The 14,176-nt window shown below is 41.4% G+C and overlaps 1 protein-coding gene and 1 pseudogene across 3 annotated transcripts in view; one reads left to right on the plus strand and one right to left on the minus strand.

The window, feature by feature from the left end:
* The window catches only part of Snx16 (sorting nexin 16), a 23,805-nt gene extending 14,208 nt beyond the window's left edge, over positions 1-9,597 (minus strand). The window contains exons 1-5 of one of the 3 annotated variants that reach the window (XM_005361816.2): positions 9,411-9,597; positions 8,433-8,549; positions 7,094-7,566; positions 4,179-4,265; positions 3,127-3,275 (exon numbers count right to left, since the gene is read on the minus strand). In XM_005361816.2, coding sequence (XP_005361873.1) covers positions 3,127-3,275; positions 4,179-4,265; positions 7,094-7,468 — 611 coding nt within the window. In that variant the 5' untranslated portion in view covers positions 7,469-7,566; positions 8,433-8,549; positions 9,411-9,597. Of the gene's footprint in view, positions 1-3,126; positions 3,276-4,178; positions 4,266-7,093; positions 7,567-8,432; positions 8,550-9,238; positions 9,260-9,410 lie in introns of those variants that run through there. The other 2 variants (XM_026786677.1, XM_026786678.1) reach the window with 2 other exon arrangements.
* Positions 9,598-10,863: 1,266 nt separating this feature from the next.
* Positions 10,864-14,176, plus strand: part of LOC101987905 — a 12,287-nt pseudogene continuing 8,974 nt past the window's right edge.

The following is a 14,176-nucleotide window of genomic DNA, read 5'->3' on the forward strand; positions in this document are numbered from 1 at the left end:
AGTGCTGCTCCTCCCTCCCTTCTAGTACTGCTCCTCCCTCCCTTCCAGTGCTGCTCTTCCCTTCCAATGCCTCTACTTTAAAAATCTTCATCAGACAAAGCTGTAATTTACAAACTTCCTTCTTTTACTCAAACAGAAGCCCAATTTCTCTACAGACATGAGACCGAGGAGTTACGGGGTTAACCCTTATGACAGATAAGTAATCCTTCTCTTCACCTTCTTATGCGTTAACAATTAAAGAAACCTCTTTCACTGTAAGCTACATGTTACATAATACCCCCAAAATTAATGTGTACTTTGTCATAAAACAAAAGTATTTCATTTTCAATCAATATAACTTCTTAACTGGATTCTGTGAATCCTGATGATGTAAAACAAAAGCAGTAATAGGGCCTAGATGAATAAATGTTGAAGTACACTCACTAGATACTTTGTAAATTTTAATCCACTAAGATGCCAAGAAAATGAATACTTTCACCATCTTACTTGGCTAAGAAACTTTAATTTTCCTGAAATGCACATTTGTAAATTAAGAAAAGCAACTACCAATGATCAGAGATGTGCTTGCTGTCTCAGTAATCTTTCAAAAAATGTTTTGAGATTTATTTTGTGCATTTAAGTGATTTGTCTGCATGTAAGTAAGTAAGCTATGAGCCTGCTGCCCATGGAGGCCAGAAGAGGGACTTGTGCCATCTTAATAGATGGCTGGAAATTGACTGCAGGCCCTCTGTGCAAGAGGAACTAATGCTCTTCTCTCTCTCTCTGAGACAGGCTCACTCTACATAGCCCTGCCTGGCCTGGAACTCACAGAGATCTGCCTGCCTCAAGAGCTGGGTTTAGAGGCGTGCTCTATCCCATCCAGTTTACATCTATTCTTTTCATTTGCAGTTCTAAGGTTTAAAGTCCCGTGTATACAAGGCATATGTTCTTTACTGACCTACATCTTTTTCTTTTTCCTGTTAAGTAGATTTGATCTACTTTATTTCATCTATTTTATTTTTTGATATGACCTTTGCACGCATCCCAGGCTGGCCTCAAACTCACAGTCATCTGGCCTTTACCTCCCAAGAGCTGGTACCCCAGGCTTCTGTACCACATTTGGCTGCAATGCCTAACTTTTAATGACTGAAATCTAGTCCTGGTAATTTTGAAATCTACGCATCTGAATAAGTTACATTTTGCTTCTTAAGAAGCAAATTGTAAGCAAAGTTACTTAAAGTGGTCCACAGAGTGTAATTTAGCACATTTTCAGTACAAAGGTTTACTGAATATGGGCAAGAGAAAAGAGTAAGCGTGTATAGATTTCTTTATTACAGTTCCTTTATGGTATAGTGTAAGATAAATTTCAAGCACCTTTTCTATGATTTGAATACTTAACAGTTATTGTTATTGCTTTTTTTGTTCTGTCATTAATGATAACTTTTCTTCTTTTGCATTTTGAAAAATGTAAATATATATATTTCTGTGCATATACACACACAAGTATTTTGCCTCATTTGCACAAACTTCTCTTTTCTAATAGAGTTAACAACAGGTTTGGCATTCACTTATTCAAGAGATTGTGAGAGCTGACCGAGTCTGCACTGTGCTAGCATGGCACATTGCACAATAATGAAATAACCACACAACTAAACCTTACAATCTAATGAAAGAAACAGAACCAAATAATCAAAAAATATTTTGCAAACCAAAATATGGTAAAAGTCAAGAAACAACCGCCTTTCTTAATGGGCATGCCATGAAAATTACACTGGTAATGGCTAAAGTGCTATCTTCTCATTCTTAAGCTTGGTACAAAGGTAGTATCGTCCTACCTAGAAAGACAGAAGTTCACTACATACCACTAGGAGAGAACTTTAAAACCAGTGATGGCCTCCTACAAATACTATGAGGAAGGAGAGACCTTGTTTTTTGTGCTGGAGAGGCAAGGGGCTAGTCAAGAAAGCCATTACCTAATGAAGTGCATCTGTGTTGAAAGTTTTGGGATGTATAGGAGTTACCAGAGAGGAGAAGTCTGAAACACTGCCTTTCTAGGAAACATAGTTGAAGACCAAGGAGCACGATAATGTTAGATAAGGAGATGTATACGGCAGATGTACAGAGAATGGAGAAATAATGAATCTGTGATGGAAAGACAGTCAAGTAGGCTGGAACCAGAATGACCTCATCAAACTGCGTCACAAAAACATGAGAGGCTGTAGTGAACTACAGAAGGAAGAGTGAACGAGGGGAAGGCAGGCAAGGAGATTACAGCAATTCAGGCGGGGACCTGCTTGCAGGAGGATGGAGATGGCAGCGACACAGGAAAAGTAGACACGTGTGAGTGGGTCCTAAACATGAGGAGAGACTCAAGTCGTGAGGGCTGTGTGAAAGATGACTGGCAGGTCTGGGTAGACACCAATGCGTCTGAAGGCCATTCTCAGGCCGAGGCCGCCCGCCCTGACGAGCAGGTGCTCATGCAGAGTGCAAGGTGGAAGGTGACATGCAAAGGCGGAGTAGAACAAAGGGAAGAAGAGACACAGGGTTTCTGGTTATTTTCCATCATGATCTGAACAGCAAAAACAGCCATAGACATGTACCATATGCTACTGTTCACCGTAAATGTTCTCTGTAGCTTTTGTAAAACAGTCCTAATTTTTCTACTAATGTAAATACGTCCAACAAGATAATTCATTAAGGGATTTTCTTATATTCAGAAGTAAAAAAAAATAATAATCTTGATCCGCTGTTCAATGTTTCCAGAAATTTATTTTACTACATGTATTAATCTAACTTCCTAATTTTTATGTTACTTTTTTATATTACCATAAAAACATTAGCCTTAAAATTATTCTTACATTAACAAAAAGTTGAATACTATATACGTTTTTGTTTAAATGCAGAATTTATCTAACATGCAGGATATAAAAATAGTTTCCCTTCATGTTTAAAACTTTAATACAAATGAAATGACAAATAAATTCCTTCATTGAAAGAAAGTAAGGAAATTCCATGTAGAGATCTGAGAGAAATAATTAAATCCCCGCCCTCCATTATGTGCTTATATGAAGCTGTTCCTAAATTATTCTTCAGTTTAAATTGGCTTTTGAAATGATTTTATAACCTCTATTTCAGTTTGTTACATACCAGTTAGCAATGTCCTTGTGAGCTACTAAGTTTTGAAGAAATGCTTGCAATCCTAATTGTCTATCTTCTAAAAAGTCCGCATTGTAATTATCTTTAAACCAGCGCTTTGGAGGAAGTGCTAATCGAAAGCCTGGAAACATCTCTTTCAACTGGAGAGAGGGAGAGAGAGAGAGATAAACATTAAACTTAATGACATAAATTGAGTACTGTTCTAAACCATTAACTAAATGAAATTATTCACCAAGCAAGCTAAGATAATGAAACCAACTAAGGCTTTTTCTGCATGTGCTTCTTGGTGGCTCCCAGGTGTGCTGCAGGCATTCCAGTTGCTCCAGGGCCTGCACATGGGATTCTCCACTTTCTCTCATTAGTCATCCCTTTACATAAGGAGTGGATTCACCGTGGCTGTAATTTGCATTTCTGATTCCATACATACTGTTAAATACTATATAACTAGCTATCTGCATATCTTCTCTTCAGCTTCGGAATAGTCACTGACCGAGGTTGGGCTGCAGCTCTGAAGATGGAGGACTCACAAATATGGACAGATCCATGCCCTAAGACAGCAGCAATCAAACAAGTGACTTGTCCCTACAACATCAAGTAACTAAACTCTGACCAAAGCCTGAATGAGCTTGGAAGCTGATTCTTCCCTTGAGACGCCAGATAAAGAGTCCAGCCTGGCCCACGACTGGCTGTGAGCTTGTCTGGGCCTAAAAAGCACCCACACATCATTGCAAGCCACTTTAGGGAGAGTTTTAAATGCGTCAGCAGTAACAGAACTAATACTAACATCACAAACTTTTGTTCATTTCCCTTTAATTATAAGTGATCTTATGCAGATTTTTCTCAAATTTTGAGGTTATATAATCATACAGAAAACATTAAACATTTACTACCTATTTTTTTTTATAAATACGCAGCTAACTGTGCAGATGACACAGAAGATTCTTACAGTGAAATGAAGTCTATGATTTCCTATGAACCCACAAAGACAGTGAACAGATACCTAACTCACAAGAGAGACAGCTTGGTATTTACTGACTACTTACTTTGTCATTCAGCCTAGAGAAGTCAGTGTATCTTCTGAAAACCACCCAGCTTTCTTCTGGGGTTTTCTTTACTAGTATTTTATATACCTAGGAAGAGAGAAAGGGAGAGATACAGAGAAAACGATATTGAGAGAAGGGAGGAAAGAGGAAAGACAAAAAGGTCAAACATTTCTAGAAAACTTTACTTGATATATCAAGTACTTTTTACACAAGAAACATGAAATCATTTAGATAATCAAATACATGGAGCTGGAGACACCAAAATAATTTTTAAAACTATGACCAAGATAAAATGCACAGCACATGTGTGGAGGTCAGACAGCAACATCTGGAATCGTTCTCTCCCTCTACCATGAGGGTCCGGGAATGAGTGAAGGCCATCAGCTTTGATGGCAAGCGCTTTTATTCCTGGAGCTGCCCCCCAGCTTGCTTCTACTTATTAGCGGCACCATTGTGGAGGTTAGGCTTCAACACAAGAATCTAGGTGGACCAAACACTCACCCCTAGCAGACTTTTTTGTTTTTTGTTTTTATTTCATGCGCATTGGAGCCTTGCCTGCATGCATATCTGTGTGAGGGTGTCAGATCTTGGAGTTACAGACAGTTGTTAGCTATCATGCGAGTGTTAGGAAGTGAAACCGGGACCACTGAGCCATCTCTCCAGCCCCCTAGCAGACTCTCAATGACTACACATTCTTACATAAGATGGGCGGGTCAAACTAAAGAAACAGCCATCAGGTCATAATTGGTGAAACATTATGAATGATGCTTTCACACAGACTTGCATCTTATCCCAGTGGTATGACAACTGCATCCTATACTAGATTGTTTCTTCAAAAATTTTAACAGTTTTTCTTGGAGGTCCTCTCCTCTAGGCATAAGTTAACAGCATGAACCATCAGTATAAAAAAAAAAAAACTTTACTGCAAGAAAATCCAAAAACAAACTCTTTGATCTAATGTGTGGCAGGGTTAATGACAAACACACACAGCCCAATACGCATAAACACACAACATTAAAGTATATAAACTAGGCTGGGTGTGGTGGCCCATGTCTATAACAACAGCACTTGGAAGGCAGAGGCTGGAAGATTTGTATGAGTGCAAGACCAGCCTGGTCTATACAGTGAGTTTTAGAGACAGCCAGAGCTACATAGGGAAACCCTGTATGAAAGCACTTAAAAGAAACAAATGAATCAATACCCCAAAATATTACAACTGGACAGATTTTTTTTAAAAAGTAGTTAAAAAACAGAAAACAAATAAATATAGATCTCCTCTAAGAGTATCAAACAGCTATTCCAGGCAAATCTGACCACAAGACCTGCATCGGCAACTACAAAACACTATTGAAGACTTAAAGTCGATGGTTTATCAGCTAGGTGAAGATGAAGGTTCTGTCCAGCTGATCTGCAGACCTAAGAAAACCAGTGCACAGGGTAGACACAGCAGAGGCCATCCCGAGAAACGGAGTGCTGCAAACACTGGGTATTAAATCTGTACTAATCAGGGCTGTGGAACTGGTAATACAGAAAAATGGAGCATAGAAGGGACTCACCTTTATGAACTATGTCATAGGCAACACTGGGAAAAAGCGCTTTTAAGTAAAAGTCTGATTAAGAGATTTCCCAGAAAAATAGAAATGGCTTAGCCTTTCATCATAACATGGACATAAGAATTGTGCCTGGATGGTCTGCTGATGTAAAACGTGGAAGATCTAACAAAAAAAGTTGGGCAAAAACATTAGAGGAGGCAAAAATTATAAAAAAGTGCTAGGCAGAGTTATGCTTAGTAGACATGGCCTAATCCTAGCATCTGAGAAGCCATGGCAGCAGAAGGGCATGACAGAGAGAGCCTGGGTTACACAGTAGACATCATCTTAAAGAAGAAATGAGGGAAAAAGTATTAGTAAGGAAAGAGAAGAGCACACTGGGGCACGTTACGGCTGTATCTATCACACGACCTAAGGAAAAGTAAGAACAGTCACAACACACACATCTAAAAATGGACTTGCATATAGAATGCAGAGAACGGCAAAATGGAGATGTATAAGAGAATATCCAATAGCTAAAGAGGATGTTTGTTGGATGGTTTTTTTGCGGGGGGGGGGGGTGGTAGTTCGAGACTGGGTTTCTCAGTATAGCCCTGGCCGTCCTGGAACTCCCTCTGCAGACCAGGCTGGCCATGAACTAACAGATCCACCTGCAATCTCCAAAGTGCTGGTATTAAAGGCATGTGCCTCCACGTTAGCTAGGTAAGAAAACTCACATCTTAGCTAAACTGGAATACACAAATTAAGAAGGAAGAGAAAAGGTGACACACTAGTTAGGTGTGGAAGGAGTGGAAATCCCACACACTGCAGTGGAGCAACCCCTACAGAGCACGGCTCACCAGTCTCTTTCACGGCTGGGCCTCCGAACTAGGCCTTTGCTACTAAGTGTACTGCAAATGGAAATGTGTACGTGTGCTTCCCAACTGATCAACACTAATATCACAGCAGTAGTGTCTGGAAGAACCTAAGAAACAAGTATTGCCAACAATAAAAATGAGCTACCTAACTTATGCAAGCTTCAGGGTGACTCCTCCAAGCATAATGCTGAAACAACACTGGATCCTAAAGAGTACATGCTCAACAGCCACATTAAGTCAAGGACAAAATGGGGCAAAATTAACTGAGACTACCAGAAAAGCAGTGGTGAGTGGGTACTGGCTGTCACGGAGCATGAGGTGCTCTAAGTATGCAGACCATGTTCTTTTTCTTTATCTATGTGCTAGTTACCGAGTTATGTCTGTTGGGTAAAATTCACAGAACTTTACGGAAAAGAATGTGAAGAATGGGACCATCTAAAAGAGCACATGCTTAAGGACACAGGCAGCCAGTCTCTGACTTGTCACTGTGTGCAGAAGCAACACTTACAGTAAACTTGGCTCGCTCTTCCATAACTTCATAACCCAGAATGGTCGGTGTAGAAGGTCTCTCTTCCCAGTTCACTGAGTCAGCATGCTGCTCTTCAGTGTCTCTGGGTCTAGCAGAGTATTCAATGGATGAATCTACGCCTGTAAATTTGGTCCTGATGAGAGGACTGCCACAGACTGAAGATGTACTATCCATCCGATCCTGAACATTCGTCTGCTTAAAATTACCCATATTTGGGTCTTCTAATTGGCCTCTGGAAGAGTTTGAGCTTGTGGAGCCACTACCAAAAGAAGAACTCCGTTGATTTCTGCTGGCTGTAAAACCAGAAGCTGAGTTTCCTATTGGCATGGGAACTGGGACATAAGGGGTTGCCATCTTCTTTGGCCTTGGCAACAAACCTGTACACCATTGACTCCAACCCTTAAAGGACAACCACTATGCAATTCATTATTTTCTTCTTAGAAATTCACTATCTAAAATGAGAAGGAAATATTGAAGGGTTAGTGTTCTACCTAAAATATACTACAAAAGAAAACATTTTTTTTTTTAAATTTGTGGTACTCAATTATTTTATGAAGACATACTTCTGATATCTTTAATTTGAATTACTTCTGTGGACTCTTGTTTGCAAGGTAAAGAGAACCAACTTACTCAATTTCTCTTTTCTTAACCCTTATAATACATGGAATTCTTTTTTCTGCCTACTTTCATTTCTCCATTTTTGCAATACTCATTTCAAATGAACTTAATCCTAACACACATACAAACACACCATCCCAACAGATTAAAATAAGAGATTTTTGTCATCTGAGAGTACTACAAGAACAGCATAGGAACAGAAAGGAAAAATCATTCACATTGCCTTTTTATATACCAAGGACGTAAGCATGCTAATCACAGTCAATCACAAACTTAGTAGTATGTATTAAGAAGTACTCTTATTTTGGTAGAGACTTGTAAATGATAGGCAGATACTCTACCCTTCTCAAAAAATGTTTTTAATTTTTAGTTGGGGTCTTGTTGGGGACTGCAGACCACCAGACCCTGAATTTCCTGTAAACAATTGTTTTCCTCTGCTCTGAAGCCTGCTGCTCTGAGCACGAGACACTGATGGCAGGGGAATGGGTTCTGATGGGTCTGTAGCTGAAAGAGCTGGGGCATGGCCAGAGCCCTATATAAGCTGCCCCTGAACACAGTAAAGGGGGCATTCTTGTTTCAAGGATGACCTGTGTCCCCATGTCTCTGTATGTTTTTAAATCTCCAGCCTAGTTCGCGGCTAGCGGACCATACTGTAGCCTGAAGAGCACACACTGGGCTTTACAGGGTCTTGCTGACTTACCAAGGTGCTCCCTGTGAACTCGCTAAGAAGTCCAGATAGACTTGAACTCCTGATCTTCTTGCTTCAGCCTCGAGCGCAGGGATACGCACCTAAACCACCAAGTCAGCAACAACTGTTCTGAAGACAACATTTTATAAAACTTAGCATCAAATAGATTTAAAAATAAATTTGATCAAGTTAATGAATTTTGAGCAAAATTTAATCAGGATGTACAATCAACAAGATTAAAGGATTTGATTTTGTTTTAGTTTCTAGATGACTAATTCTCAATCTAGGGCCCAAAAAGATGTTTGTATTTTGTGTCAGAGTCATTTTGTACTATAAAAGGTAATGATTTATCATCCCATCACTAAGTAACAAACTCTAAAATCTGAAGTGCTGACTTCTAGAAATGACAGGTCTATACACAGCAACAGGGAACCTACCAGCCCAGCTTCGTTTGCTCAACTCTACTGCCCTTGGGAAGATGCTGAAACAGGGTTTTTAACCTCGTGTGGCCAGTGAACCTTCCTTACAGTCAAATATTATTCAAGAACCCCCAGCTGCTGATTCACCTCTTGAGTTCTTCCTGACGCACCCCCCCACCAAAAAAAAAAAAAAAAAAGAAGAAAGGATAACTGAGAATGACTTCTCAGAGTTCTCAGCGCCAGCGGTTTACATCTGTCACTTGAGGCCCCGGGCTGCCAAAGACGGCCTACGCGTGCACCCCGGAATTCCACGGGCCGGAGCAGCTGAGCGGAGGGCGTGTCGCGCGCGTTCTTGGGGACGCCTGACGTTTGTCCCCCATGAGGATGCGCCAATGCTACCTGTCTCACTTGGACGGGAGGTGGGTGGCAGCAGTCCCGGGGGACATGGCAGGGCGGTGTGGTCTCCGCTGGGCGCTCCCAGGGTGACTGAAGGTCAGGGCTGACGTGGGGTCCCGCAGCGGCCCCGCACCCTCCGCCAGCCGTCGAGGCGGCAGGTGTCCCCGCGTCCTACCTCGGCGCGCTCTGCGGCCCCCGCTTTCAGGTTAAGGAAGGCGGCTCCTCTTCGACAGCGGCAGGTCGCCTCCTCCCCGGGATGAGGCACGTGACCTTCACCCGCAGGCAGCTGCTCGGTGCTTGTGCTCAGCCGCCCAGCCCGCTTCCCGCGAACCGGAGAGAGGGAGGACGGCCGGGGCTGCGGCTCCAGGAAGTGACGTAACAGCATGGTGCCGCCCCCGGAGGCTCGCACTAGAGTTGTTGGTCCCTGCCTCTGAAGTAGCCAGAACAAATCCAATCTCCTCCCAGGGAATCGATGGCTTGTCACAGGCTTTATTATTAAAAGCGACTTTCTGAGAAGTGGGGCTACAGTATCTGGTTTGCCAAGTAGGTGACAAAAAGACTTCATTTCCCAGGAGGCACTGTGGGTAACCTAGGTTCAGGCTCGAGCTTTGCATTATGGGACTTGTAGTTATCACTAGTTTGGGGGCTAAAAGGTTATTAGTCATAATTAGCAGCTCTTTGATGTATGAAAACTCATTTGAAAAATAGGCACGTAGAACATTATTTTATTGTGTATTAGTCCCATGTAATTTAGAATTTTTCTCTGGCAAAGATTCCCGAATTTCTTAGTAATTTATTCCAAGTGATAGCAATACTGGGCGGCTAATGTCCTATAATGTTTCAGTAACTATTGCTTGATGGCTATAGATCAAAGTTTACAGAACCATTTATCAGTAGGATCGTGCAGTCTTATTTAAAGACCTTTTCATGATTCTAGGTCTTTGGAGCAATATCAAGAGAATAAAAAAGAAATAAAAAGGAAAAGAAAAGGAAACATGAATGCTCTTAGGTATGGTGGAGGAGAAGGTTTATTGTTGAATGTGGTCGAACATAGGTAGAGGCAGTCCCTGGATGTCCGGGGAGGCTCATTTGGTCACGACCAGACTTAGCTGTGCCCTGTGGGAAGAGGGGGAGGAGAAGTAAGAGAGGAGAGAGGGGAGCTGGTGCAGTAACCAGGAAGCCAAGAGTACAAAAAAGGGCAGGTAATCAAAATATCTGGATTATATAGGGAAAAACAGCCCAGTACCCTTGATTGGTGAGTTCAGGCTAGGGAGCCAAGTATGCCAGCCAGGAGTGTCCTGTAACAGATAAGGACTGAGGGATGCTGGGAGAAGTTGGTGACCAGGTCTGCTTTGATGCTGAACAGGGCGCTATTGGTCAGGTTTCTCTAGAGTCACAAAACTTACAGAATGAATCTCTCTCTCTCTCTCTCTCTCTCTCTCTCTCTCTCTCTCTCTCTCTCTCTCTCCACACACACACACACACACACACACACACACACACACACACACGATGTGAAGAAAGATGAGTGTCTTGAGAATGTTATTGGACATATAAGTGTGTGTGTGTGTGTGTGTGTGTGAAGTTACTGGAATAATTTACAGGCTTCAGTCCAACAACAGCTAGTCATGAATGGAAAGTCCCAGAATTTAGTAGCGGCCCAGTTCCATGAGGTTTCACTTCTGGGATCTCCAAGAAGGAATGGATGTGGTGATGGAGGTGAGGGCAGGCAGGTGAAGAACACGGCCTTCCATTGTCCTTATGTAGACTCCCAGCAGGAGGTGTGGCCCAGATTAAAGGTGTGCCTTCGAGTCTCAAGGGCTAGATTATGGGCATGTGTCATCCAGATGTAGTCAAGCTGACAGCCAAGAGTAGCCATTGCAACAGGCACTTCCGCTGTTTGTGCCAGGGCTGAAACCTAACATCAAGAAAGGGCAAATTGATAGTAATAATTCCAAGATGATTTTATGATTTTTCACATAATCGTAGTTTTTAACTGGGGAAACACTACTCTTTAAGTATGAATGAAATAGATCATTTAAAAACAGGAAGGTAGTTTTCAGGATGAAATTGGAAGTTTTGTCTGATACTAATGCCATTGAATAAGGGGAAGGAAAAAAGCAAAGCAAAGAAGAATGAGCCTTGGAATATTTTTCTCAGTATGGACAGGGCTACAGGGGCCGAAGAAATCAAAACTTTCAAGAAATATGAGTGCACAGAGGGAGGGAAGGAGAGGTACTTGAAATGGAAATGTATCTTTTGAAGTGATTTATTAGTTAACCAGGTTTCCCCCTTCTAAGAAATTTCTCTATTTTCTGTACTTTTGGCTTCTCCAGTGGCTAGGTTTAAATTCCCATTAATACACATTATTATTAAACTTTTTTTCCAGTAGAATATTTGATCTAACTTGTGTCCAATAAGAGCTCTTTCCAAAAAACTGAAATGGAGGTGGGGTTGAGGAAAGCCATAAGGTTGACATCACAGGAACTAATTTGAAAGGAGTATCTGCGGTGGGAAGTCTCTCCAAGTCTCCCTGCTAATTTCTCTAAAATCTGTCACTTTCTTTTCCCTTCTTGATTTTTCCTTGAACTCTATGAAATAATCCAATGGGGTTTTTTTTTTCAGCATGTTAGCTTTTTGCCGAAATCTGGTCAAAGTTAGTTCTTTAGTGTAAAACCCAAAATGCAAGTAAGACAGGCAAACAGAAAATGAATAGTAGGTGCTGATAAAAGTGTTATAAATATTTAAATTGGCTCAGTGATAAAGCCCTTGCTGGACAAGTGTGAGGACCAGAGTTCAAATCCTCAGTACCCCACAAACAACCAGGAGAGTGCGTGCATATCTCATTCCACTTCTGGGTGGTGAACACGGGGGAAATCTCTGGAGCAAACAGGTCTCCTAGACTAGCTGAATTAGTTCCAGTTTCAGGGACAGATCATGACTCAGTAAACAGAAAGAACAAACAAGGATGAAGGATAATACATTCCTGATCTGCATACACATGTACAAACATCTTCATGTGCCCATACATGTGCGAACACACATGCAAACATACAAATCACACATAAACATATGCAGATAATAATTTGAATACAAGGTTAGAAAATAAAGTGAGACACTTCATAACGGAACATTATTAGTGCATACCTTCAATTCCTCTATAAAGCAAACTGATGTTTATAATGTAGGAAAACAACTCAGTAATTTAAACCCAAAAATTCCATGAAATAAACCTTATTAAGTTTTTTAAAAATAAATTTCCTGGTTCGTGCTTCTTCTCCATGGGTGGCATCCCTGTAAGCTTGCTATTTAGAATTTGTATTCTGCTGCTCTCTCTTGTCACTGTCGGGACATTGAGAGTCTAGAGAAAGAACCAGGAGCACCTGGAGGTCAGCAAAGCAGCAGCGTGGCACCATGACACCGAATCTAGCCCCGCGAACCTGTAACCTCTCCAACTTCTTACATATACAGCGACAGTCATTTGATACCTGTAATGGCACAGAAATGACCTTGCCATGGGTTATTTTTCATGCTGTGTGTAAATCTTACTGGGAACATATTAAAGTGATACAAAGTTTTCCTCAAAATGAGATTCATAATCTTAGCATGAGTGTTATCTGTGAAGAAATGCCTCTGTTTGACTGAGGAAGGCTCCTAGCCACTTGAGCTCAGATGCCGCCAGAGTCACACTTTCTCCTCTCTAGTGCAGCTATGCTCTATCCTAGGTGTCTCCAACTTTCCAGTGGTTAGTGCTACACTTTCAACTACGATCTGACACTTGGGGGGTTTCCATGGATTTTATGTGTGAGGAATGCCTGCATTGGACCTTTTGGGGTTATTGTTAAAGGAGGGATGGTGAAAGGGAGAGGATCAGCACCAAGTGTGGGATGTTGAGGGAGGGTTAGGGACAGCCTGACGGAACTGAAAGATGTTTGTACAGTGTCACTGGACATAGAGATGGGCTTCTGATTGTCCTTCAGACTACTTCAAGTGTGACTGCCTACCTTAGATGGAATTCAGGAAGCCACCTTCTATAACCCTATTGTCCTTGTCCACGAGTGCAGACTGACACCATATTATATCATAAGTCCCTTCTTCAGCCTCGGGGGCTGGATTGCATGTGAGATATCTATCTGCCCACAGAACCTTAACACCACATAAGGCATTTCCCCCATGGCTACATTCTTTAATACCTGGCCTGTTTTACGCATTCACAGTTTCACAACATCATTATAGATATTTGTACTTTTTAGCTCTAATTTGCAAAACAAAATTCACATACTTTTCAATGACCTATGAGCTTCATTATGAAGTTTATATTATCTGAGAAAAATCAGCCAGTTATTCAATCAATCAGTCAGCTACTTATTGGAAACCTGTCATAGGAAATGCACCTCAAAGGCCAGCTGTACCAACTATTTGACCCTCTGAGCTCTCATCTTTTTCTCATTATATGAGTTCCTGATGCTTTGGCCCCTGGTTTTCCTGTGTCCTGCACCCTATTTAAGGGTCAGAGCCTTAGGTCAGTCACTTTACACCAGTGCCCACATTTCTTTTGACAAAGCCCTGTGTGGCTTTACTCCATCTCAATCAGATGGCGCTATCTCTGTATCAGCCTCTTGGACCAGACTGTAAACACCTTGAGGACAAGACAGTGGATTTTCTTCTCCATTGGTTGACAGAAACTCCAGTTAAGTTCTGTAGGACTAAGTTGAACAAATAAATAAATGTAGAGAGGCAAAATGAAATTTATATATTTTCTTTTCTTCTGATTAGGGATTGTAACACACACCTTTTCAGTGGAATTTTGTTTTGAAGAAACATATGGAAGCTATAAGAACAACATCATAGCAGTTTTGGTTAAGAAGAATGAGTCCTTTTAGTTACTGTGTCAAGGGGAATGAGTAGTATTAGTTAGTTACTGTGTCAAGGGGAATGAGT

This window comes from Microtus ochrogaster, linkage group LG5, assembly GCF_000317375.1.
Source record: "Microtus ochrogaster isolate Prairie Vole_2 linkage group LG5, MicOch1.0, whole genome shotgun sequence".
NCBI lineage: Eukaryota > Metazoa > Chordata > Mammalia > Rodentia > Cricetidae > Microtus > Microtus ochrogaster.